This window comes from Podarcis bocagei (assembly GCF_964188305.1).
Source record: "Podarcis bocagei genome assembly, chromosome: 1".
NCBI classification, from domain to species: domain Eukaryota; kingdom Metazoa; phylum Chordata; class Lepidosauria; order Squamata; family Lacertidae; genus Podarcis; species Podarcis bocagei.
In genome coordinates, this window is record NC_138125.1 from 71,435,371 (window position 1) to 71,463,067 (window position 27,697).

Consider the following 27,697-nt stretch of genomic DNA (forward strand, 5'->3'; position numbering starts at 1 on the left):
GCTGGCTTCATATTTCATATTTCAAAACAAAATACATTTCTAATGTTTTTTGCTTGCAGACCTTATACCAAACCAGATCATGGACTCATTTAACTCAGCCTTGTCTTCAATGAGTGGCAGCAGCAATCCAAGCAGGATCCTTCTCAGCACTACCAGGAAATGGCAGATTGAAATCACTAGACTTGGGTATGCTTAGCTCTGCATAAGGCTGCAGCCTTAATTCTCATCATTTAGAATGCTTGCCCCTATGGTCTCTCTCTCTCTCTCTCTCTCTCTCTCTCTCTCTCTCTCACACACACACACACACACACACACACACACACACCTATGTCTAGATAGATAGATAGATAGATAGATAGATAGATAGATTAGATCATGTTACCAAAACCATCATATAGGGCAGGAATAGGATGTCTTTGGCCCTCCAGGTGCTGTTGGGACTCCCAGCCAGTTTAGCCAAGGATTAGGTATGATGGGAGTTCTAACATCTTGAGGATCATAGGCTCCTCACCTCTGTCGCAGAGACAGAATATAACCTTATGCTGAAAGGCTTTTGTGCAGGTGCAAAGTTCATGAGTGTGTCCCTTAGAATCAAACTAGCCTATCAAGTAAAGCTCTTACTCAACTAAAACTAGTGTGCAATTCCAATGATGAAAACTTCTAAGCTTATCAGCTGTTATTAGCCTTCAACTCAAGTCTTCTGTGCCTTGGATTGCAAGGCAATCTTTATTATAATGGGTGGGGTGGCATAGTGAATGTCTGGTTTTGCCAGTCAGCTATTTTGGGTAGGCAGGTCTTCACTTACAGATTCTAACTGGGTTGAATTTGGCTTCAGGCATAAGTCAATAAAACTGACTTCTGCTTACATGCCAGTTGAATGAATTCATTCTTGTGCAATGCATTCCTTCTTTAGCATATCACCACTAGGGGACAGTTTAAGACAACAGATGCATCAATTCCCCCCCTACAATTCTGGGAAGGACAGGGCCTAAATCTCCTCCATCATGAAATTCACTGGGCAGCTTTGGGCTAGTATGACACTAAGTGAGGCTGCCTACCTTTGAACCTCTAATAGTTGTGAAGACTGCATTCCGACATAAATGAAGCTACATATGCAAACTGCAGCACTTTGCCTGCACCATTATTTTGCTAATTTGCAGAATAGGCATACAGGAGACGGAAGGAACCAGAGACTAAATGGTGTGGTCTCTATGAGGACTGAAAATGCTTATTCAGCACCACCAAATGGCTATGACTTTTCTCTGAGTAAGACACAATGAAGGTGATTCAGCTGAGGTCAACAAAGAGCCTCGGAACAGAAGATAAAATGGGAAGACAGAGCTGGAGAGAAGCAGGGAAGTATCCCAGTGAAGTAGAAAGTTCTGCAAGTGGCCCACAAGTCGTGGGTGAGGACCCCAAAACACACACTGCCTTATATAGGACACAGACTATAATTTCACAGTGGCTAATCCATCTGACAGCCATTGTTCAAAGTCTCAGGCAGAGGTCTACCTCAGGCATAGGCAAACTCTGGCCCTCCAGATGTTTGGGACTACAACTCCCATCGCCCCTAGCTAACAGGACCAATAGTCAGGGATGATGGGAATTGTAGTCCCAAACATCTGGAGGGCCAGAGTTTGCCTATGCCTGGTCTATCTCCTGTCAGACACTTTGCCCAGAAGCTTCTACCTGTATGTTGCAATGGATATGCTCTCCCATTAACTGATGGCTAAGCACAGGAGAAAGGATAAATATTCCATCTCTTGAAGGAATTAAGATACATAAAAAAATAGAAGGGGTCATGGGGTCAGTGTAGGTCCTCCCCTATCAACTGTGGGTGAAGCTGCCCCACATCTTGTTCACCTGAGAATCTTAACAAAAGTGCACCCAATTAAACTCCATAACATGCTCCAGTGTTGCTGAATTAAAGGCTGTGATCATCAAAATATTTATTACAGGGTTTCATGTGACAACCAAGACACATGTGAGTTTATGTCATTGTGTGAAGTGGCTTCATGTATCAACACAATTCAGACATGTATTACAGGAGTATTACTTAAGACATACAGGTGAAGTGTGCCTGTAAGATGAAATATGTTCTTCATTCAGTTTGATATTTAACACTATTTATCCCATCCCACCCCTGACCTAATAAAGCGATGAATAGAAACAATGAAATTACACTTAATTCGTTTTAATAGACACTCTAGTAAAAATGAACAGAACATGTGAAAACAAGAATTACTGGTGCTTCCTTAAACTGCTACAATATACTACTGCAGTAAGGAAAAATATTAATGGTTAGATTACCTAATACAACTTAACACTGCACATTAAATTGGACATAATAAAAACAATCCCAACTTGTTTCTCAGATTTTAGCGCTAGTCTTGGTAATTCAATGTGAATGCATCATCAGCATAAAAAGAATGCTTATTGTACAGCAACTAAAAGTCTGAGAAACTGGATTTCATTAATATTCATGCACATAACCATTTGTTGATTTTTTTAATTAAAAAAAAAAGTTAAGAAAACAAAACAAAAATAACCGTGGAGCTAATTACACAAATAGCCCAATATAGCTGATGCTCTTCTGTCTTACTTGGTAAAAGTCCAAAATCACTGGGTGTGGGGATCACACTTCAGCCGGCATTATTACTGGATAGAATCCATGAACTTCAAGACAACTTGCATGAAACACTCATGTATATCCCAGTCAAATGAATGGAAAGAGCTGCATAGTTCTGTCTCTGTGCCCCCCGCTGCCAGGCATGAGCTCCAGAGAACCGACCCTACTTCAAGGTTATCACTTTTTGTTCCTGTGGTATGAAGGCACAAATAACTGAATAATACATACTATTATATATTCAAACACTTAAGTATAAAATATTAAATTTTACATTTATGTCAAAATAATTTACCAAGTATTAGCTGCACCAATATTCAGGCTGTACAGAAAAACTGTACAAGTTTGGTAAGCAAGGACAGTTAGTCAACAATTTACATGAGCAGGTGTCTGTGATTCAGGAAGTAGTTGGTTAGCAAACAATGCAATCCTTCGCATGTTTATTCAGGAAATAAGACCCAGTAGGTTCAGTGGGACTTACTCCCAGGTAAGTATGCACAGGCTTGCACCCATAGACTTTCATAGTAGGTTACACAAATTGTTTCAGTCAAAGAAAGGCCTAATGTCAGCAGTAATTCCCAAGCTGTACATCAGGAGAAGGACTGACAAAACGTGTCCTAAAAAACTAAGCCGCTATGGCAAAAACATCTGCCACCCAATGCAACATTGATTCCCTTTTCTCACCAATATATGAGCTGCAGCAGCATCCCAAGCAACACTCCAAGATTCCTTAAAGCCTACAGGACAGGAGGAGGAGGAATCCTAGAAACATTAGCACTACCCAAGAAAGCACAGTGCCACCCCTACACCTTACTCACTGGGTAAAAGGGAGGGCGGAACACTTGGCAGTTAGGACTGACACTATTAGCCTGCATTTGCACAGATTATTACTGTCCATTATTTTGAAAGCTGAATGGAGATATATATCTGAGTGAAGAACAAAGCATGCCTTCAATTTTAACCCAGAAAGAAAGACTGCTTCTCAGGTATCAAAAGTTTGAGCAATGCAAGTCTACAGTGAATATTTCTAGTGTGTGTGTGTGTGTGTGTGTGTGAGAGAGAGAGAGAGAGAGAGAGAGAGAGAGAGAGAGAGAGATTTTAATACTGATTTTTCTTAAGTGATATGTGTTTGAAGCACAATGCTTGATCTGAAAAGTTTAGCACACAACCAAGGGAAGGGGAAAATCTCCCCAGCACATCAATATTTCTGGCATTGTAATTTTTCAGTTTGCCAAACCTAGACAGGTAGCAGGAATACTGCATATAGGAATTTATAATACAAAAATTATTTAAATGTATGTTAAGTGAAATGTTCAGGAGTACACTTTACCAGTATTGGGCTAAGAATTCCTAAGCAGACTTCCTAGAAATAGAAAAGGATTGCCAGAATTCTGACAAAAGGTTTCTCCCAAGAAAGACAAAACATATATTCCTAAAAACTGCAAACAGTTGTCCAAAATTTGCAGATAGCTACTGCTAAAAGATAAAAAACCAAACAAAACCCAGGAACTGCTTAAAGTACTGCTACTCCCCCACTTTCTCCTTACACACTTCAGGCTTGTTAAGATGCTACTCCCTCAAAATTGTTTTCCTGAGAATAGCAGCCAATATCTACAGAGAAAGGAATTCTGGGGAATTTCAACACAGTTTTAGCAGCTAAAGCTACTGTGCTTCTCCAGGAGATTCTGGACTGTAGCAAGCAGAGATGAAAAGTTTACATAATACGTTACAGCCTCAAACCAGTTCAGAGTTTGTTAACCGAAAAGGTATTTCAATTGGTCCTTGTTTCACTTCTCCTTCCCCTCAGCCAGTGCCAAATTCTAAAAATCAAGTGGGAATTAGAACCCCCACACTTTCCTGATCTGTATCTGGGGTTGCCAAACTGTGGTCCATGGATCGCTGGTGTTCCATAAGCTTCATTCAGGTGGTCTGTGGATATGTCGTTGAACAGGCACTGGCATGTCTGTTGCTTTCAATATTCATACTGATTTTTAAATGTTTTTAATTGTTTCCTTTAATTCTTATATCATATTCTATTGCATTACAGTTTGAATTCTAGGGAATACAATGTATGAGAATTAAAAGAAGCAATTTAAATGTAATTTAAAAGTCATTCAGTATCTAATGCAGTTCATTATAATTGCCACTAAGTGCAAAAAGTAAAATAAAATAAAATTGAGTGAGCCACAAAGATCCTCAGCAATTTTAAAGCAGTCCATATAGGAAAAAGTATGAGAACCACTGATCCACTGGTTTGAATTCATTTCAAACACAATTTGTGTGGAGAAAACCAACACTTTTGACCTCCGGCCAATTCTGCTATAATAATGTTCCCTGTGTGTACAAGCATGAAAATGCATTAGACATTAATGTGCACCAGTCATTTAATAGTTTGCAGTCCTGTGCAACTTGTTCATGGAAACCTTGAAACAAAGCTGGTATAAAATTATTCCTTTTAGATTTCTTCCACACACACGCACCATTCATTGCTCAGAAGTGCCCCTTTTCCCCTTCCAACTCTTCTCTCTCTGCTCAAGTTCAGCTTCAGTGAAGGCTGCTGGTCCCCAGTTTGTGATGAAGTGAGGATTCTTGGAACCTATAAGACACAATATGTTACTTGTAGTACTTTGAATAGGTATGACCCATTCCAGATCTGGCCTTGCTTAGTTACTTGCAGTAAGTTGTGCCATAATATAGATGCCATCGAAAGTAATGCACATGGACAGAGATCTCTGCACTTGGATGTGCATCCAATGTATGCTCTTTGGTTTCTGATCTAGCAAACAATGTTCATTTCGTTTTCATTTCAGGGTGATAGGTTTTTCAAAATTATATAGCAAGTTCTAAATCGGACCTGATCATTATAATTCTGAACAACTATGCCTATTATTAAACCAGAATACAGCTTTTCAGTGTTTGACCTTTTTTGCAAACATTACCCTTCTCATCCCCAAAATGTCATGCACCTAATTCCCTTGTCAGTCCTATTTTCCAAATGGTGAACTGAGAACTGAAGATTGTGGCTGATGCTCTAAAGCCTATGAGGTGGGGATCTGAACCCAGGCTTCCAAGACTGATAGACAATATTCTAGCCACCATACTAAAATGATTAGAGAATAGTTGTTGTGTTAAGAATGTTAAAATAATGACGTAGTCATTCTACAACAAAGAGCCCTAATATACGAACTACACAGCACCTATGTAGCTAGGCAAAAGTTAGGTAATGTAGCTCACTGCTGATCACATCTTCCTTTTTTCATGCTGTGCTACCTGGAGCCCAGTTTCTCAGTACACAAACTGTAGTTTGTGCCAATGGGCCACCTGGAGTCAGGAATTATCAGCCTTCTCTCCAACCTGGGCTTCATTTATGAGACGTCCACTCATAGTATGTATGTATGTATTTACAAATGGTTAATATTAGCCATGGACATCAAATAACCCCAGAAAAACAGGGAACAATTGCCCAATATCAGTCAAGTACTGTTCTGGGCTTATCATGGGGAAAATATTTAAGAATTAATGGGTTTGTGTTATTGTAAAATGTATTGAACTTTTGCTTTGCAGAACAAGCAAGATATGGATTTTATAAATAAATTACTATGGAAGCATAGATAGGATTTTATCTCGCACACATTTTCTTGGAAATCAGTTTAATTCTATTTTGCGGAAATTCTGTCAAATAAATTTGTTTAGTAATTATGTGTCAGAGCCAATTCTCCAAGATCCACCAGCTTTTCAAATAGTCTTGGAATCACGGTGAGTAACAGAGAAGCTCTTACCCTAATGCCAACTGAAGCAGCAGCATATTTCTTATTAGAATTTAACTCAGTAACCTGACTCTTGCTGAACCAATAAATTAAGCTCATAGGAACGGTTAGTGCTTGCTGATATATCACGTATTTCCTTCATTATGTTTTTACTCAACAAGGATGATTAAATAGGAAATTGAAACAGCAACTTCCTCACTTCAGGAAAAACACTAAGAAGTACCCTGCTGAAGCTTAAATTGAACTAGAATGCACCTCGTAGCTGATAAGAACAAAACTAGAGTATGATCTCCACAAAGCTGGAATGTGAAACATGTTACAGAAATAATCAAAACAAAACCAGGGGATTGTGCTACCGCCTAGGACTTGCCATTTTCTTTATTAATTTCATTTCACTTCCTTGACAAGCTATCCCAGGTGGGTTATAAAATATAATTACAGTAGGATCACTTCTTATGCAGAAATTATGTTCCGGGGGATTGTGTGTGAAGCCAAAATTGCATACAGTCAGAACAACTCCAGAACCACACACAAACACAAACATCTCTACTTTTCTGAAGCCAGCACACCGAGTGGGCCTGGCCCGCAATGCAAGACAAAGAGCTTTTAGGTTCTCCACCATTCTTACTGGGCTCTGGGAGACTCCTGAGAGATCTCGTGGGAGCCTCCCAGAGTCTGCACGAGACCTTCCCTGAGCCTGTTAAGAGTCTGAGAGCTTAAAAGGGCTTTCCACAGTGGGGAAACACAGTGCACAAAGAGCTTTTAAGCACTCCGCCTTGCTTACTGGGCTCTGGGAAGCTCTGATGAGATCTTGGACAGCCCAATGAACCCACGCAAGAGGCTCCCAGAGCCCAGGAAGCATTTCTGACAGCTTTTAGCTCCCTGTCTTGCATGCATTTAAGTTGTGTGCTATCAGGTTGCCGGCCGCCAAACGCATAAAGCTGTGATAACCCAGGTTAAATGTGTGCAAGTTACAATCCTGCTGTATAAAATAAATGCAATATATCATTTAAATAGGGATGAAACCCCTACCAAAGAGTGCTTGTGAGGAGTCTTGCCATGCAGGCACCTACAATCTCAGCTGGCATTGTTTGTTTGCAGCACAGTCCCCTTTATTCAGATTTAAAAATAAAAATCAAAATCATGTTTTCCAGTCTGCAGCATTTCCCAGTTCACTAACAGGAAGTGCAGCCCAGGCTGACTCAGTAGCAGTTCAGACTTCTTGGAAACCACAATAGGTTACTGGAGATAAAAATAGCACCACTCGTGTGGATTCATGAATGAAAACTGTACTTTCCTACCTGGTTCAATTAATCGAATTAGTCCCTCGTGGTGAGCAACTTTATCTTTCCAACTCTTGGTCTTGTTTGCTGCAACTTCCAACTTCTTTTTGACCTCCTAAAGCAAGATTAGATTGGTTTAAGCATTAACAATATGCGGACACTCAAATGATAGGAGATTTCTGCTATTGCCACTGCCCAAGAATTTTACTACCTAAAATATTGAACTAGCTCACCTCGTATTGTTCCAGTGCTTCCTTCCTATCCAGTTCCAGTTGTTCTAACTGTTGCAGTGCAACTTGAAGAGCATGTTCCTTCATCATTCTCTGGTTTTCCAACTCCTGCTTCTCTGCTTCAGTCACCTCAATGGTCTGCTGCTGCTCCAAATGCCATTTCTCCAGTTCTTGTCTCTTTGTAGATTCTTCCTCCAGTAGTCTAGAATGAGTTTATAGTGGTTGGGAAAGAGTGTATACATTAGGAACATCACTATATATCAATTTGATTAACTATAAAAAATAGACACAGTTATTCTCCAGAACTAATAAAGAGTTATGTAGAACAGGTCAGTGGGAGGGGTTTTTTGCTTTCATGTTCCCATCCCGCTTGGCAACCATGCTTGGAGTATAAATAATCTCCCATATAAGATTAGCCGATGCCCATGGGATGTTTTCATCACCCACTTCAGCCTATAGCTCTGTTTACAGACTTCACCCATCAGATTTCACTAAATCTGTCTCTTGACTGACAGACAGCTCTGGGCTGAGAGACTCAGTTCGCTGTCACCCATGCTACTGAATGCCAGAGGCAGAAAATACAATGATTCAAGGACAAGAGAATTCTGCCTGACTGCAGAGATATTCAGATTGTTTTGTCACTTCCCAAATCTCTCTCTCTCCAAGCATTCCCCTCGATTAGATACATGAATGGCAACCCTCTCACTCAGTATGAAGTACGGAGTAGCCTAAGATTTTATTCCTATTGCTATAAAAATATATACTGACCTGGCCTGAAGTCTCCTGACAGTCTCCTCATCCTGGCGTGCCTGTTTTTCATCCTCCAAGGCCTCCTGTAGCTGCTTATACATTTCCTCGAGTTCCCGGACTCTCTGCAAGTACTGTTCTAGCTCAGATGACTTCTGGGCTACCTGTTCTTCCATTTTCTGTCTCACCTGGTGATATGGAAGAGAAGGATGCTTCATCATACTTCACAACCAATAACAGAATTCATCCTTTTATGTAAGAGAGAAAGAGAGGGAAAGGAAGGAAAGAAGGAAGGAAGGAAGGAAGGAAGGAAGGAAGGAAGGAAGGAAGGAAGGGAGGGAGGGAGGAAGGGAGAAAGGGAGGAATCCTTCCATCTGCCGACCAGGTTTCCCATCCCCCAAACCCTCATAAGTTTGCAGCTATGATTTTTCCTTTTCATCAGCAAATAAACCTCTTGGCCCTTTCTTTTCCAAACATTGCTGCAATCCCCGCCTTGTTTCTATGTACCTATTATTAATTTGGATAGTCAAGCTTTAATCTATTTATTAAGATAGATCATTTTTAGACTCACAAATTAAACAGCTAGAACTTGCCCCTTCTTTGAGCTATTTTGGTTCTAAGATCATTACTATACTAGAGGGATGGAATACAAAATATTAAAAATTGCCTTTACTTCCAGCAATGATCACCATACCTTTGTTTCTTACATTTTAAATGAAACTGCAGGCTTCTGAAATATTAAATGTTATGTAAACTTTAAAACTCAGATGATTAACTGATAAGACCTAGTTAACCCCTTCATCATTATACTGAAAAGGTACTGACTTGGTCCCTTGTTTGTCCATGTAACTGCTACATACCGGGATGGAGAGGGGCAAGGGAGCAGTGAGGTCTTTGTGGTAGACCAGTAGGAGTACCAGATTGGCTTCAACAGTGTGTTTGCCTTCTCATGCCACCCAGTATGCTGCAGCAGCTCAGCAGGTGGGTGAAGGACAGGTGGGTGCCACCACACCTCACCAGCTGCTACTGCCTTAGTTCCTGCTACATTATCCTTCAGCAGATTCAAAGATGCCATACACCTTTCTCCTGTCACTATGACGTCATCTGTCTCCTTATGGCAGTGTTTCTCAAACTTGGGTCTCCAGCTGTTGTTGGACTACAACTTCTACCCCATGTCCTGCTAGCTAGGGATGATGGGAATTGTCATCCAACAAAAGCTGGAGACCCAAGTTTGAGAAACACTGCCTTACCATTGCACAGTTTGCCTGCCCATTTCAAGCTTCTTTGCTTTCAAAGCAGTCTCTCTGACCCAACTCTTATTTTGTCATTTCCCCCTTACTGTTCCTTCCATTCTGCACAAGCTAATGTTTATTTCTTGTGCCCCAAAAAACAAGGCACTGTACAGTATGACACAACATTGACACTGACTCAACTGCCCACAAGTTTACAATCTAAACAGACAGATCTTGAGGAAAAGACACACAATGATACCACTCCTTGATATGCCCTAATTCCTCTGTGCCAGTTAGCTGGTCAAGTTCAGAAATACATCACTCAGCAGAATCCTGAATCTACAACATATGAATTTTTATTTGGTTGCCTCACTTACTGGTTGCTTTGCTCTTTTTATTGTTTTATTTTACTGACTTTGTCACCTGGGATGTAGTCAGATGCGGTTTCATTATGTTAGTTTCACAAGTTATGATGCTAGTGCTTCTGTCCCAATTTCTAATGTTGCTTTTACCACTGCAGGACCAGTTGCATTATGGAACTGTGGCTTTTAAATCAAAATATCACCATGTTGTGCTAAACCTTTGAACTGCATGGCCCAAATCTCATTACATGTGCAGTGGCGGCATGATCATGAAAGCCATGGGAATATCACAGCGTAAAACTCCCATGGTTTTCCAAGTTAATGGAGTTTCAAACAAAAAAAATATTTTACTAAAAAAAATAACATGGAATTGAGCACTAAACTGTCACCAGATTTCCAGAAGTCGCTTTTACATTGTGTGGAAGATCCCATAAAACATAGAAATTCAAAGTAAAGAAAATGTTGGGAAGATAGAATGCAGTGCTGTCTGAATGTAGCCTTACTCTCCTTGAACTTACCATTTTCTCTCTCTCCAGCTCAAGACTGAATCGATCTTGCAATTCCATTTGAGTCTGCAGACGTTTGGTCTCCTCTTCTGAAGCTCGAGCTGCAGCTTCCTCGAGTTGCTGTGCCAGAGAAGAAAGAACTAGATAGCTCCCACTAATTTGTCTATATGCACAGATACAGATCGACTATTTCTTACTTTATTGCTGTGGCATTTGGTTTTTAAAATTGTATTTTCATTTTAACGGTTTGTAAATCAATCTGGAAACAACATATTTTTGAAGGGTGGGATATAGATTAAAAATCAAAACAACTATCTTCAATTAAGCTGAGATAAGTTTCAGGCCCTGGAATCATGAAGCTGTAAGGATTGAAAGGTCTGAAATGCTGAGATAGTTTAGCAGACTTTACTGAGGCTACATTTAAAACATTCCTAACCAAGTAACTCACATCAACCAGAGAACAGCACACAGACAAACAACAGCACACAGGAGAAAGTTACACCATCACTACCTGTCAAACAGGATATAAGATTAGTTTACCACACCTAAGCAAGTAAATAGTGCCACATGCCAAAATGATGGTCCTATCAAAAGCAGATAAGCCACTCTGCAGATAAGCAGATAAGCATACTCTGAGCCCCACAAAAACATGGGAGAGAATAGGCATTACCAAAAATTCATGCACACACTCATGCAGAAGGCATGGGCCGGTATTACTTTGGTTCTCTGTTTTTCTGGCAAAGGCTGGAGCCCAGAGAAGCCTATACTAAAACGCTTCCGTGCATAGATGGGGGAGTGTCTGATTTTTTTCCTCCCTTCCTTCCTTCCAACATTAGCAACAACCTTTCTGGAGCTATTCTTTAGAGGACTGAAGAGCCCGTGTGCTTTGGATCCCTGCATGTCTCTCCTACACATACTCCCAGCCCCCTTTTTAGCCAAACTTTGCTGTGTCAAGGTGAGAAAGTATGCATTGCTACTTGACTTTACACAACAAAGGAAGAAGACTGGGGAGCTGGACCCAAGATTTATGAATGGTAACTGCTTTGTCCTTTTAGTGCCACCTGAAAATAATGTACTACAGTGGTACCTTGGTTCCCAAATGGCTTGGCTCCCGTGCAAATTGACTCCTGAACGCAGCAAACCCGGAAGTAAGTGTTCCGGTTTGGGAACATCTTTTGAAAGCCGAATATCCGACACGGCTTCCGCGGCTTCCGCTTGAGTGCAGGAAGCACCTGCAGCCAATCGGAAGCTGTGCCTTGGTTTTCAAACAGTTTCAGGAGTCGCAGGGACTCCCAGAACGGATTAAATTTAAGAACCAAGGTTCCACTGTAATATCAAAACACAGTTCCCTGTTCACTACGGCACTCCTCCTGATCCCATAACTCTCAGTCTATGTGATTGGGGTAGGGTGTGGGGTGGGGAGAGATGTAGCTGTGGGGTTTGGATAAGCTGCATGGCCTGTGACCAGCATCTTTGAAGTGGTGGCTGCACTGGGTGAAGTAAGACAAGTTCAGATCTTCAATCCTTCACTGGTACGATTCAAATATGCCCTCTGTCAACAATTCAGCTGTGGGTCTGAATTAGGTGCTTAATATGCTACTAATTTAAACTCTCCCATTTATGAATCTCTGAGACTTCACATCTATCACAGGTGTTTAAAACCCAGCATGCAAATTTCCAAAAAGTCTGTACCCTCAGCAACCTGCCAAAGAGACAAAATGCCAGACGTTTCTCCTAGTCCTTTGCATCTGTTCATTGCTGCACACTTCCACTTTCACTACTGCTTGTATACGAACTATCATAGGAGCCAACTCCTAAAATATTTGAGGAGCCAGGCCCCCACAAAGTTGATGGGCATTCCCATTCAAATGGTGTGTGCACTGCATAATGTGATTGATTATGCAGGGTGGGGCTTACCTGGGCCCCCACAATATTTTATTCAAGTTGGCACCCCTGCTACTACCCGGTAGTACGTTCCAGTTTTCTTTTCTGCCACTGGAAATCCTCCCTTCTTCCATCAGAGGCTGGTTTAACATGTGAAGGGGAAACTCCTGCACCTCTGCATTCTGTCCTGCTGGAGTTTAGGACACTATTATGAACGTTTTTCTGTTGTGCATTTAGACAGCAAAATGTCCTGTTTCCAGACTACACTGGGTTAGGAAACCTGTGGCCCTACAGATGTTTCTGGACTGCAGTTGCCCTCAGCTCTAGGCAGTACAGCTACTGGCCAGGAATGAAGTACCCCAACAACATCTAGAGGACTGCAAATTCTCTACCCTTGGACTATACTAATAATCAAGCTGTCTTGGACTATGGGTTTTTATCTTATGTAGCACAAAGTTAAAGTCACTTAGTAGTACATAGTGGTGAAATGTTGTGGTGCAAGGAAACACACAACTGAATAACCAAACATTATTGTGCAACAGATTGCACAACAAGAATCAGCTGTTGTACAAGGGAAAACACAAGTACATTGCACACACACAAATCAAATGTTATACAACAAGCGTCAACTAATGCAACTGTTGCATTGGATTCCTTTGTAGCACAACCTTTTAAACTCCGCCAGCAGAAGGGCTGTGCTAGTGGACAGAGAATGCTGGATACGGCTCTATGCATATATCACATTTCAGCTGTGGAAATACCACAACCATTCTGACATCACTGTGATCTAGTTAGCTAGTGAGGCCCGAGCATCCTTTCATTAATCTGAAGCACAGTTCTATTATATTTTCTGCACAATATGCCCATGCATATGTAAATAAAGCAGGAAGGAAATGCCAAGGACCTGAAGCTTTTATCTTCTCCCAGATCTGTAAATTCCCTTCAGGTTGAACTGTGTGCCTGTCACCATTCAGGAACCTACCTCCCCTTGACTGGAAGACAATCAAAGTAAACCATGTTCAGATTACTGGAATGATATTGCAACACTTTTACATCAGACCCATCTTAATAAAATACCTTGAGGGCTTTATTATTTAGCATTTCTGTTTTGCGTGAGCTTTAAAATGAGAGCGGTTGTTGCTCAAGACACACAAGCTCCGTCGCTTTGAGTGGTGGAGAAAAACTTGGAGAGTTTCTTGGAGAGAGAGAAAGAACATCCAATCAAGAAGAATTGTTTGAGCTCTTCAGTTTCCTGGGGTAATACAGGAACAGAAATCTGAAGAAGCATCATTTTCACCACCACCCTTTCTTCCCTGAATGAACTAAATGCTTGATTTGGGAACAGGCCAATTCACAGAGCTTGATTATTTGAGACAGATTATTTTTTTTAGGGCATAGTGCCAGGAGATTGTATTACATTGTTTCAATATCTGCAATCAGGGAACATACATTCTGCTAAGAAGCACAATTTGTAACAATATTTAACAGTGCATTCTGGAAAGACACATAGAACGTGACCCACAGCCTGCACCCACCTTTCGAACAGTCTCCAGTTCCTTCTGCTTATTCTCATTTGCCACTTGGAGCTCTTTCATCTGCCTTTCCAGTTCTTCTTGTTCAGCCTGCAATTTCTGGCGTAACTCTTTACGTTTCTGTCGTGCCTCCTTGTGAGGTGGAGGGCTACTTAATCTCAACAGATTTACGGTTGTCTGAATAGCTGTTTTAATTGAGATAGCAGACAATGCACATGATCCATTTATCAACAAGAATATTGTTTCTAAGTATACAAATTCCTTTCCTGCAGCTGTTAGGTCTGATGCCATCTAGACTTTTAATGCTGCTTTAACTACCTGCACCAGAGCTTTCCAAACTGTGTGTCGCGACACATTAGTGTGTCAGCTGCAGTGTCTAGCTGTGTCATGTGACGACTCCCCGCGCTCCCCCTGAGGCTGGAAAGGGGTTAGTTTAACCTCCGGTTTGCTAGTAAAACTGAATTACTATGTTGAGAAATGATGCATGTCTTAAAAGTGTGTCACCAACATGAAAAGTTTGGAAAGCTCTGCCCTACACTGTGGTCACCAAACCAAGAATATCAGTATTTATATTTATTCCTGTTCTCCACAGAGTGGTGTGGGAGGCTGAAGTATATTTTGTCACCAAACCCAACCACTGTGTAGGTAGTCAGATTGTGGTGATGCCAGTGAGATGTGGCGGTAAAGGCTCAATCGTTACAGAACACAAAATACAGTAGTAAGGAAAGGAAGAGCCGGGGGGGGGGAATACTTCTCAGGCCCCAGGATTGCAGCCTAATGGAACCTAGCTATCTTTAATTCCATGAAACTCTCACTAAATACATTGGGACCAAGCTCAAGTTAACTGGAGGAATTTAATGTCCTTCTAAGTTTATCATTCCATCAGAAAGCAATTCAACTTCTCAGATGAAATGGCCTCACTTCTCCCAACCCCCATTGTTCTGGGGGTTCTCCTAACCCCACCATAGCCATTGGGTTCATGAGGAGGAAAACCCTTTTGTGCAAGGGGAAGTCCTTGCAACGGAATAGGATAGGAAGTCCAAAATGCAGCAGAGCCAACCTGTCAGAGAAGATAATTCTGGGGTAGAAAGATGGGACTAGTGGTCAGGCTTAGAAGGAAGATTCTTCTGCAGTTGCACTCACAGGTTATGTTAGACATATGTATAGGAGGACTAAGGAAGTTATAGTACAGTACAGTACCAGTTAACAAAAACAGGCGTGAGCTAATGCTTTTGTCATATATGGCTTCTTGTTTTGTATCATTAAGAAGTTTTAATTCAGGAGCACCACATGGGTGTAAGACTTTGCATAACAGATAAACTTATATTTAGCAATAAGTACTCCATTATAAGTCAAGTTGATCTCTGGCTGAGCTTAAGGCTTGAACACAGGTCTCTCAAGTCCAAACCTGCTATGCACCCACCCCTTCCAACTCTCCCTATACCGACACATCCTAAGAAACAGATCTGGGAGGTTTGCAGCTCGTTACTTTAAGGCTTGTTTTCTTATAAACTAACATTAAATATAGACACAACTGTAGTGGTCCTCCAATACTGCTTGACTTCATTCTCCATTTTAGTGCCTAAACCCCATAATTTTCTAAACTGGGACTCTAAAAACATAACCTGTATTTTCTGTACTACTGAAAGACAAGCACACTCTGCTGCTAAGCAAGCAGCCCAGTTATCAACTGATATAATTATAGCTGTGACAGCTTCAATACCACAAAAGTCAAATGCTAGTTTATTTCTGTACTTTGTTGCTTCTTTTGGGTGGGGGCGGTTAGTGAGAGACGCAGAGTGTGTAGACAAGGGGAAATTACAAAAGTACCATTTTCAGAACTGAGACATTGTTCACTATTCAGATTGCTGCAATTATTAGTACACGGTACTTTTTAGTGTCTATCATATGAAATTAAGTTCTTGCTAAATGACAGAGATTTAAAAGGTACCATTTACAGTGACTTCTGCAAAAAGGCCCAACCCAGCTTCATACTGAATAAATGAAATTCTGTAATGTGTAGTGATGACTCATTTTTTTATTGCAACAGTGTTGAACTTATCGATAATTGCTGTTCTTATCAGGAGAGCGGAAGTATTTATAGCTGCTAATCTTACTGAGTTCACAATTCAGTATTATTTCTGAAACAAGATAATCAAAGACCCATACAAATTTCCAGACTGACACTGAAAAAAATCTGTCAAGTTGTCATGTCTGTAAGAAGACCGGCAGCATGTGAGGTTTCATGCATGGCATGTGAAACACATCATGGGTTAATAATGGATTGGTGTATTCTCTGGTTCTAATCCAAAGTGAAGAAGGAAGGAATGATCCTAGTTTGCCAGTCTAAATGATAATGCCACTCATTTTCATCTTATAATGCCAATATAATTATATGTTTCATTATATATTTTTAGGTGCCAGGAAAACATTCCTCTTCAACCAGGCCTTTGGCTGATTAATATTCCTTCAGCCATTCTTTTTCTTTAATATTTTATTTATCATTTTTTATTTTACAACAAATAAAGTTACAAATTTTAAAACATACAAATTAAGTTGACTTCTACCTACTCTCCTTCTATGGTTCCTTCCCTTTTCTCCATTCTTCTAGATATCCAATTTTTTCTGTATTTACTTACGTTTATTTCAAAATTTCCTTACAGTTGTACTTTAACAGCCTTTTGAATATGTCTGTGGGGAGGTGGGTTATTGTTGTTTTTGTTTTAATTATTTATTTGTATTTTTATCTTGTTATTTTATTCTTTGAACCGCCCTGAGAGTTTGTGATGGAGGGCAGTATATAAATTAAATAAAATAACACATAAAAAACATTTAACAAAAGTGGATTGCTATGTAGTGTACATGCAGACCTGGCAAAAAAAATTAGATTATTTCTGCTGTTCCTGATTTTTTTAAAGTATTATTTTTTCCACGTATACTCACATACCTAAATTCATTACACAGTCCAAACATATTACATATTTCACAGCTTTCTCCAGCTAGTCTTAAACTCCCAAAGGTGCGTGTAATAACATAGAAACATCATTCTCACCTTGAATCCACTCCTGCCTCTTCTTCTTATCAGAGGCACTAATCTCAAAACATTTCTCTAAGCTTTTTATAAGAAAGAGACATTTCTTTCCATCTTTGTCAGGCAAAGCCTAATTATAGAAAAATAATAATTTCCTTTTAAATAACAATACACTAACACCACAATATATCATTGCATACACAAAAGTTTGCAAATATGTATCTTCTAGTAAAAGTTAGCTCAGAAGAATCAAACAGAGAAAAATGCACACCCAAGAACCAGATATATATATATATTCATAATAATAAAATATATGGACACCATTCCCTGCTTGTGTATAAATAAGCATTAATAAATAACATTGTTGTTGTTTGGTCGTTTAGTCGTGTCCGACTCTTCATGACCACATGGACCAGAGCACGCCAGGCACTCCTGTCTTCATAAGTAAATAAATAAATAACATTTGTCTAAAAACAGTCTGCTAGTAAAAATTTAGGGAAATTTTTTTCTCCTGTTTTCTGTAATGGAACATGGAATAATAACATGGTAATCTATTGACAAAGTTTGAGAATAGTAGGCTATTGCCCTGTACCTTTGAGCATCTTCACACTATAGCTATAACTTCTCAGTGACCAAGGCTGGGCACAAGCGCAAGCATGACCACTAGGCAGAATATTTCTAGAAAAACAGTTAATTTTTTCTGTTCTGGGCAGCCCCACGCTGACAAACTGAAGTCTGCCATGGAGACTGCAATAGCCCCACAGTCACTGAGCTAAGTGTACGGCAGGGGACCAAAAGAAAGACTGCATGCATTGGGTGCCCTTGGTAAGACACATCCAACTCCCAAAGCAGCCTTTGCAGGGACATGTGCTAGCACAACAAACACTACTTGCTCATCTCATAGATAACACCTATGATTCGCTACAACCAAAGTGATTAACTTTGCTAATGGCAATAACGAAACTGGAGCAACATAACAGGGGCACCTGCTCCTGATATTCTCTTTCCTATGTCAGTAGGACTACAGGAAGCTTCTTTGCCCAGCAATGGGTTTACAACCATTTCGTGATTAATATTCATAGCTATTAATGTATTTTACACTTATGCTAAACGGCTGAGCTCGTTACTATCATTAGTTCTTGCTGGTTTCATACGCACTCGTTCCTAAAGCCTATCACCCTAACCCAACATTTCCTCACACAAACAGCATAGTTCCAAGCAGTGAAGATCTGCAATACACATAAAAGTTTACCTCCCCCCATTGGAATTAATAGAGCAGCCCACTCCAGCAAGAGATCTGTGTCCTCTTTATGTGTTTCTCTATACTGGGATGTAACCATACAGATGGTGACTATTCTGTTAAATATTCCACTGTGCTGATAGTTATTAAAAGAAAAAGCTAAATTATTTATTTATTTATTCATTTAAAAAATAAATACAGTGGTGCCCCGCAAGACGAACGCCTCGCAAGATGGAAAACCCGCTAGACGAAAGGGTTTTCCGTTTTGGAGGCGCTTCGCAAAACGAATTTCCCTATGGGTTTCCTTCGCAAGACGAAAGCCCATAGGGAAATCTCCGGGACAGCGGGGAAGCGCAGCGCGTCTTCCCCACTGTCCTCAGACCTCCTCCGAAGGCTGGCGGTTGGGCGGAAAGCCCTTCTCCCCGCGCCAGCCTTCGGAAGGCTCCTCCGAAGGCTGGCGGTGGGGAGAAAAGCCCTTCTCCCCACGCCAGCCTTCGGAAGGCTGCTCCGAAGGCTGGCGGTGGGGCGGAAAGCCCTTCTCCCCGCGCCAGCCTTCGGATGGCTGTCCTGAAGACTTGCGGTGGGAGGAGGGTTTTCCTTCCCACCGCCAACATTCAGAATGCTGTTCTGAATGTTGGCGGTGGGGAGGAAAAACCCTCCTCCCACCGCAAGCCCCGGGAACAGAGGAGAAGCGCTGCGCCCCTTCCCCTCTGTTCCCGTACCTGTCCTGAAGGCTTGCGGTGGGGAGAAAAGCCCTTCTCCGCACCGCCAGCCTGGCAAGCGGTTTCCATAGGAACGCATTGATTTTCAATGCATTCCTATGGGAAACCGTGCTTTGCAAGACGAAAAACTCGCAAGAAGAAAAAACTTGCGGAACGAATTAATTTCGTCTTGCGAGGCACCACTGTACCGCAATTTCATAAAAGAGTATTAAATGAGTTTACATACAAAAAAAGGCATAAAACCATACAGTAAAAACCATGTGAAAGAAGTTAAAAGCAGACAGCAATTAGCCATTGCGGAAAGGTGTATTCTCAATTGCCTGCATAGTTGAAAAGTTGAAATTATATTGCCTTCTGTCCTCTGTGGGGGGGAGGGGGCAGGCATTCCAGTGTGTAGTTTTACATTGCATGCATTTTTTTTACCTCTACAGTACAGTTGCCATCCAGTATGATCTCTCCTCTTTTGTCTTTGAGGTCTTCACTAACATAGTACGATATAATACTGGGTTTTAAAACAAACCAGCGTTCTGTCCAGTTTTTCCTTTTGTGGCCCTTCTTCCACATATATCCCTGTAAAATAGAAATGGCTCGTTTAAATTATTTTACCATTAGAATTTCCGACTTAATAGTTCTGAAGCGAAATCCAAATGTAATTAATACATTTTTTTTATTTCAACAGACATGGATCAGGTCCTTTAAAATATTTTTTTCCTATTAGTTCAAAGATAAATTTATGAACCCATTTTATGAAAAAGCATCAAATTAATTTCAGTTTTAAACCTGTCTTGGTTAGGAAGAAAATATTTCAACTATGCCTGCTGAAACTTAAAAATTGCCAAGAACAATAGCAACCACCCTGCATAACTGAAGGAACATTGCTTAGTACCAAAACCAATAGGAATCAAATTGATTTAAAAAAATGGAAGTGTGTAGTTTTCATATAACCTTCCATTCAATGACCCATCCAGGTCATTACTTCACTACATCAGTCTCTGAAAAGACTATACATATGTACAGCTACATTTCCTTCAGCTATAAAATACACATACCATTTACAATTTATAGAGCAAATGTCAACAGTATTGCCACCACTATCCAGGCAATCTCCCCCCCAAAAGCTCTACAACTTTGGCCGATGGTGGGTGTTGGTGCGGTTTAAAATATTGATTTATTAATTTGGGGTTCAAAAAAATAGAAGTCATCTTATAAATGAGGGCGTCTTACACAGAAAAATACGGTAGTTAGCAAACAAATTATCTCACACAGCACACTAGCAGGAAACTTATACAATCTGTACAATAATACCCTCCACACATTTTCAGCAACTCCATGCCAAATGATTAATTCAGATGTTTTTTGAAGAGGGTATTAATATAGGTAATGTGGAAATCAAGAACTGCAAAAGTGGAATATTTCCTGGCTTCCAAACCTAGTTTGAAATAAGCCATAGATGTGAAAGAGTAAACTATGGTTTGTGCATGACCTGCAAACCAAGACCAAACTGTGCTGTCGGATCATAATCTGTATTGCAAGTGCAAACCATGGTTGGTTTGTTCAGACGAAGTGTGAGCATCCAAGACTCCTACTGCTTCTTCGGGAAATGGCAAACCACAAAGGACAAAGCCATCAGTGGCTACTAGCCAAAATTTGTTTATTTAATTTGCAATATTTACAGTCTGCTTTTCTACACAAATGGTCTCAATCAATCAATCAATCAATCAATAACACAATGTATCAGTCACATAATATGTTATTTAAAACAATAAAAATGGGCCTAATACTGTGATGGCATTTTAAGTAATGGCTATATTCTAACTCTACTGTTAGAGGCTGTATGCGTCTAAATACAAGTTGCTGGGAACTGCAAGATAGGCGATCCCCCTTGCATTCAGGTTCTGCTTGTGGGCTTCCCTTGGGCATCTTGTGAGAACAGGAAGCTGGATTAAGATGAGCCTTTGGCCAAATTTAGGAGGGCCCTTCTTAAGTTTGTATGGTTTGACACCACATCTGAGCCACCACAGTATTTCACCTTGCATCATGCAAACATCACACTTCACACAAACCGTCCTGTCTACCATCTAGCACGGGCTCAGTTCAACATGCATGTATGTGAATGCACTCAGTAAGTATATAAAAGCACATGTAGTTGAGGCCCCCAAGACTTCATTAGCAATCCAAAGGTACTTACTTAACTGCTCCACATCTTATTTCCAAGCTTACAACTGTGACAAAAGCTCAGCAGAGGAGAATATATTTTCTCCTTTACTTACAGGACATTTATTTTATTTATTTATTTATTTATTTATTTATATTTTGCCCTTACCACATTTGGGTCCTAACTATGAATACAGTTGTCAAAATAGCTCTACTGTACATTTAGAAAGCAGGGACACCTACCTGTTGGATTTATCCACTTTGGGTAAAGCAATTCAAAATGGTAGCACACAGAAAGAGAGAGAAATGCAAGTTTAAAGAACAGAGCAATTCCATTATTTATGTAATCATATAATCTGCTGACTTCATAGACTACATTGACAAGATATACAGTGGTACCCCGCAAGACGAATGCCTCGCAAGACGGAAAACCCGCAAGACGAAAGGGTTTTCTGTTTTGGAGGCGCTTCGCAAGACGAATTTCCCTATGGGCTTGCATCGCAAGACGAAAGCCCATAGGGAAATGCTGGCGGTCGGGAGCAAAGACTTTCACCCACAGCCGGCCTTCAGAAGAGGACCTCTTCTGAAGGCCGGCGGGGGGCAAAAGTCTTTGCTCCCCCCCGCCTGCCTTCCCCCCACCTGCCCCGGGCGATCTTAAAATGCTGGCGGGCGGGAGCGAAGCGTTCGCTGCCGACCCCCAGCATTTTAAAATCTCCAAGGGACAGCAGAGAAGTCTCTGTCCCGGGGAGGTTTTAAAATGCTGGGGGTCGGGAGCATTCGCTGCCGACCCCCAGCATTTTAAAACGATGTTCCGAAGTGGGGAGGTGGGGCGGGAACATCTGCCCCAGCCGCCCCACTTCGGAACGATGTTCCGAAGGGGGGAGGTGGGGCGGGAACAGCTGCCCCATCCGCCCCACTTCGGAACGATGTTCCGAAGGGGGGAGGTGGGGCGGGAACAGCTGCCCCATCCGCCCCACTTCGGAACGCTGTTCCGAAGTGGGGAGGTGGGGCGGGAACAGCTGCCCCATCCGCCCCACTTCGGAACGATGTTCCGAAGGGGGGAGGGGGGGCGGGAACAGCTGCCCCATCCGCCCCACTTCGGAACGATGTTCCGAAGGGGGGAGGTGGGGCGGGAACAACTGCCCCTTCCGCCCCACTTCGGAACGCTGTTCCGAAGTGGGGAGGTGGGGCGGGAACAGCTGCCCCATCCGCCCCACTTCGGAACGATGTTCCGAAGGGGGGAGGTGGGGCGGGAACAGCTGCCCCATCCGCCCCACTTCGGAACGCTGTTCCGAAGTGGGGAGGTGGGGCGGGAACAGCTGCCCCAGCCGCCCCACTTCGGAACGATGTTCCGAAGGGGGGAGGGGGGGCGGGAACAGCTGCCCCAGCCGCCCCACTTCGGAACGATGTTCCGAAGGGGGGAGGGGGGGCGGGAACATCTGCCCCATCCGCCCCACTTCGGAACGATGTTCCGAAGGGGGGAGGGGGGCGGGAACATCTGCCCCAGCCGCCCCACTTCGGAACGATGTTCCGAAGGGGGGAGGGGGGCGGGAACATCTGCCCCATCCGCCCCCCTTCGGAACGATGTTCCGAAGGGGGGAGGTGGGGCGGGAACAGCTGCCCCAGCCGCCCCACTTCGGAACGATGTTCCGAAGGGGGGAGGGGGGCGGGAACATCTGCCCCATCCGCCCCACTTCGGAACGATGTTCCGAAGGGGGGAGGTGGGGCGGGAACAGCTGCCCCAGCCGCCCCACTTCGGAACGATGTTCCGAAGGGGGGAGGGGGGGCGGGAACAGCTGCCCCATCCGCCCCACTTCCGAACGCTGTTCCGAAGTGGGGAGGTGGGGCGGGAACAGCTGCCCCAGCCGCCCCACTTCGGAACGATGTTCCGAAGGGGGGAGGGGGGCGGGAACAGCTGCCCCAGCTGCCGGGCTTCGTAGCGCTGCTGCGAAGCCGGGCGGGGGGGTGGGAACACCTTCTGAAGGCGGGCAGGGGGCGAAAGTCTTTGCTCCCCCCTGCCTGCCTTCCCAGGGGCTTTTAAATCGCCCCGGACAGCGGAGAAGTCCTCCGCTGTCCGGGGCGATTTTAAAATGCCGCCCGCCAGCATTTTAAGATCGCCCGGACAGCGGAGAAGTCCTCCGCTGTCCCAGGGTTTTTAAAAATGCTGGGGGTGGGAAGAAAAGCCCTTGTCCCCCCCCCCCAGCCTTCAGAAGAGGTCCGGGGACAGACTGTCCCCGGACCTGGTCTGAAGGCGGTTTCCCTAGGAACGCATTAATTGATTTTCAATGCATTCCTATGGGAAACCGTGCATAGCAAGACGAAAAACCCGCAAGACGAAGAGAATTGCGGAACGAATTAATTTCGTCTTGCGAGGCACCACTGTATTATGTAAGGGCAGCGAGTCATATCTATGATTGGCAAGTGCTAGAGGGGAATCTAGAATCATACAAACCCAAGAGAAAGGACTTCCTGGTTTATTTTGAATAAGTTTGTGGGGAGATCTTGCTTGGAACATGTGCTACTCTAGTCCCCCCCCCCCCGTAGATTCAGGTGATGAAAGAATGACTGCTTAGCTTATTTTGAATGGACTTCCTGGTTTGTTTTTAAACTTGCTCCACCCCACCCTGGTCTACCTTAGCAGAGATTGTTTCCCAGAGAAAACAACAGAGAAAATCCAGGATTTTAATGTAGCTGTGACAGGGCAGCAAGCATATCAACCAAACAGCCTTTCAAAGTAGCCCAGGGTTGCTGTACAGTTATACTGATGGGGAAGATGGGTTGCATAGAAAGGGGGGGGGAGGAGAGGGAGAATGACAACCCATCAGTGTAGTCCAATGTTGTTCTCTGGTCCCTTTGACTTTTTTAAATAAGGGAAATGCAGCTGAAGCCAACAATCCTAGGGCAAAGTTGTCCATGCTGGCATAAAGACTTAAATAGGTACATTCACATGGAAGGCTCAAATCCTTTTTGCTCAAAACAAGAGAAAAAGTTGGCTGTTTGACCTGTGCCAAGCATGGACATCTGAACCTAGGTTCCTGTAAATCTTAAAAACACTTGCTTTCACTAAGCTTAACACCCTAGTGGTGTTTTGTTCAAGCCAGCTCCCCCCACCCCCCACTCTCCTGCACCTGCACCTCTGAGAAGGTTCTTGCTTCCTCTTTATCTCCCCACATGGCTGCATGTTTCAAGTCATATTCAAACTTGAGGCACCACAACTAAGCAGCAGAAGGCTTTAAAAAGTACTACACTTTTCTTTAGAATTCATGTTCACGACGACAAGCCTGAAGAAATTCTGCAACACTTCTCTGTAGTTCTTAGCATCCCAAATATTAAAGATATGTTGAACATATTACACAAAGATGAAAATATGGTAATCACACATGTTAACTATTAGCAAGTCTCCCATCACCCAAATCACTGGATTGTGATATAAGGGATAATATAAGCACCTAAATGAGTTGCATTCTTATTCTCAAGCTCTGTTTAGAAACACTGTGTTACAATGCATGGGTATTAGAAATACCATGGTGCATTCTCTGATTACACCAAAGGAAAACAGAAATTCATACTTGGCAGATAATCCAAGATACTGAGAATCTTAACTTCCATTAAAACAAAATGTAGTAGTAGTAGTAGTAAGCTTCTGTATCTCAAAGCCACAAAAATGTGATTTGACATCCTGATTAATTCTCAGAAGCTGTAAGAGAGACAGTGGAGGATTTTCACTGATTTAGTCCCTTTGATGACCAGCAGAAGCAGAATAAAGTTATGCAAAATTGTTGTTGTTGTTATTTAGTCATTTAGTCGTGTCCGACTCTTCGGGACCCCATGGACCAGAGCATGCCAGGCACTCCTGTCTTCCACTGCCTCCCGCAGTTTGGTCAAACTCATGCTGGTAGCTTCAAGAACACTGTCCAACCATCTCGTCCTCTGTTGTCCCCTTCTCCTTGTGCCCTCAATCTTTCCCAACATCAGGGTCTTTTCTAGGGAGTCTTCTCTTCTCATGAGGTGGCCAAAGTATTGGAGCCTCAGCTTCAGGATCTGTCCTTCCAGTGAGCACACAGGACTGATTTCCTTAAGAATGGATAGGTTTGATCTTCTTGCAGTCCTTGGGACTCTCAAGAGTCTCCTTCAGCACCATAATTCAAAAGCATCAATCCTTCAGCGATCAGCCTTCTTTATGGTCCAGCTCTCACTTCCATACATCACTACTGGCTTTAACTTTATGGTTAAAGTTGGCTATAGCTTTAACTATATGGACCATGCAAAATAGAAACATCTAAATTATTTTTATACAGATTGCAGAATCTGTCTTATCATAATGTAAAATTTGACAACCTTGGTGCAAAATTTTGTGATTTAGTCAAAAATTCACATATTTATCTGTATAAATTATGTATATCAACATGGTCAGCACTTGCATGAAGATCTCACCTGTTTCAATACATCTAATATAAGTTCGTTGAAGACTTCATTAATTGCCATAGATACCGTTTGCCTATCCATCCCTTTGCTAAATCGACCACTTCCAATCAGTTCAATCAATTCCCAAGCAGAAAGACCTTCCCAGCTGGTATCGAGGCTGATCTTGTAATGTTCAAACTGTTCTTGATGCCAGCCTAATCCCATGACTTCTGTCAGCTTCTTAAGCAAGTATTCAATCTGTACAAAAAAAGACAACACAGATTCTGAACAAACCATCCATACGAAAACAAAAAAGATCAGTGACTCTTCCTACACTGTTGCTGTCAGCTTTGTCAACTCAGCACAGTGTATCCATATCACCAAAAGGTTCCTGCTCTACATTTCAGAGTGTGCAAAAATGAAGGAGATGAATGCTATACACTTTTGGAACAAAAGAGCATGAAAGCAATCCTAAGGTGCAGCTGTTGTCCAAGGTAACAAACTGCTGTATTCCTGAACACACCTAAAGAGAGTTGCAAATATGGAACATTATAGAAAATGCTGGTCTCTTTCTTTTTAGAAAACCTGTTGTTGTGATCCACAGCCCATCAGAAAAAGCCAGAAGAGTTTGGGAAAGGAAGTGTGTGTGTGTACTATTATGTTCTAATTTTACTACCAAGACAATGTTGCTCATAAAGATTATTTCTACAACTACTTCAATGAAACAGCAAAGGCAGAAAAACGGCCAGTTTAGGCATAGCTGGACAAAGAACATTCGGATACTTGAAATAACCATTTCCTACCTCTTCTGGTACAATGACTAGTGGATATTTGTCCTCAGATAGGAAATTGAAGATGACCCACACTTTAAAAGCATCATCATCAGAAAGGAGCAAGGTATTTCTTGCAAGGTTTTTTCTGGCACACAGCGTCCAACACATTTTATTGAATTCGATTTTGTCAAAGTTTCCTTGAACCTAGTAGAAGCAAAGCAGTGTTAATGATTTAAAGATACCCAGTGAGGAATAACAGCAGCAAGATGCCCTAACACCTGCAGAAAGAGAAAAAGTTCACAAAAGAGACCTAAAGCTAAAACAAAACAAATGTCCCATAGCAGTCGCACCACCACAGAGAATGCTCTGCCCAAAGCAATATATATCACATCTCCTCTACTTGCTCAGGACAAGTAACAGTTGTGCAGGGTAAGCAGTGCTGGATTTACAGGCTGAGCAGGCTGCAGCCCAGGGCCTCATAATCTAGGGGCAACTCAGTGTCTTGCCAATTTGTGTGTTTTTTTAACAGGCAGCTTTTACTATCTAAGCCTAGTTGCTTTGTAACATTAAACACGTGACATATGAGTTCTGACTGTTCTGACTTTGTGTATAGTGTAATGTTATAGCTATGATTCCCCTATGAATGTTCTGTGTGAATGTCTTCATTAATTCCATATTTTTGTAAATATGGTTATAAATTTATAAACAATCTTTTATTAATGCTAAAATTTCAGCCCATGTTCTACTTTCATTGAGTAGATAAAGAAGAGAACGTTTTGTTGTTCATGATCAGAGGCTATTAAGTTTTGACTTCCCAAGGTCTTCTAGCCCATAGGACTAGCTTTAATTGGGACCTATGGGGAAACACTTGAGTGACAGACTTTGCAGTGGTCTCTCTATTTCACTTTTATTCTGCTGCTTGTCCTTAATAAGCTACAGGTTGGAGAATCCAAACTTGTGCACATAGTGAGCTCATTACCAGCCTGTCTCTAAAACAGGACAGGGTGAAGCTGAGCCAGCTGTACAAACTGGGCAGAGAATGGCTATGCTAGTTCTGGCTACAAGAAAATATCTCTTAAAACATGGGTTTTAAGGGCAACTGTGCAAAACTGTTGACACGGCAGCAGCATGGAAATCACGGTTGTTGCTATCCTTATGCGCCCCAACCCAGCCTGAATTGCCAAGCGGAATAGCCTGCAGTTCA

The 27,697-nt window shown here is 42.1% G+C and overlaps 1 protein-coding gene across 3 annotated transcripts in view; it reads right to left on the reverse strand.

Annotated features, from left to right (window-relative positions):
- Positions 1 to 306: 306 nt before the first annotated feature.
- The window catches only part of SWAP70 (switching B cell complex subunit SWAP70), a 37,414-nt gene continuing 10,023 nt past the window's right edge, over positions 307 to 27,697 (reverse strand). Inside the window, exons 3-13 of one of the 3 annotated variants that reach the window (XM_081182318.1) lie at positions 26,524 to 26,697; positions 25,751 to 25,978; positions 19,586 to 19,732; positions 17,222 to 17,330; positions 14,173 to 14,354; positions 10,766 to 10,873; positions 8,675 to 8,841; positions 7,910 to 8,108; positions 7,695 to 7,791; positions 5,107 to 5,222; positions 307 to 325 (exon numbers count right to left, since the gene is read on the reverse strand). In XM_081182318.1, coding sequence (XP_081038444.1) covers positions 5,110 to 5,222; positions 7,695 to 7,791; positions 7,910 to 8,108; positions 8,675 to 8,841; positions 10,766 to 10,873; positions 14,173 to 14,354; positions 17,222 to 17,330; positions 19,586 to 19,732; positions 25,751 to 25,978; positions 26,524 to 26,697 — 1,524 coding nt within the window. In that variant the 3' untranslated portion in view covers positions 307 to 325; positions 5,107 to 5,109. Of the gene's footprint in view, positions 326 to 2,178; positions 5,223 to 7,694; positions 7,792 to 7,909; positions 8,109 to 8,674; positions 8,842 to 10,765; positions 10,874 to 14,172; positions 14,355 to 17,221; positions 17,331 to 19,585; positions 19,733 to 25,750; positions 25,979 to 26,523; positions 26,698 to 27,697 lie in introns of those variants that run through there. The other 2 variants (XM_081182317.1, XM_081182316.1) reach the window with 2 other exon arrangements.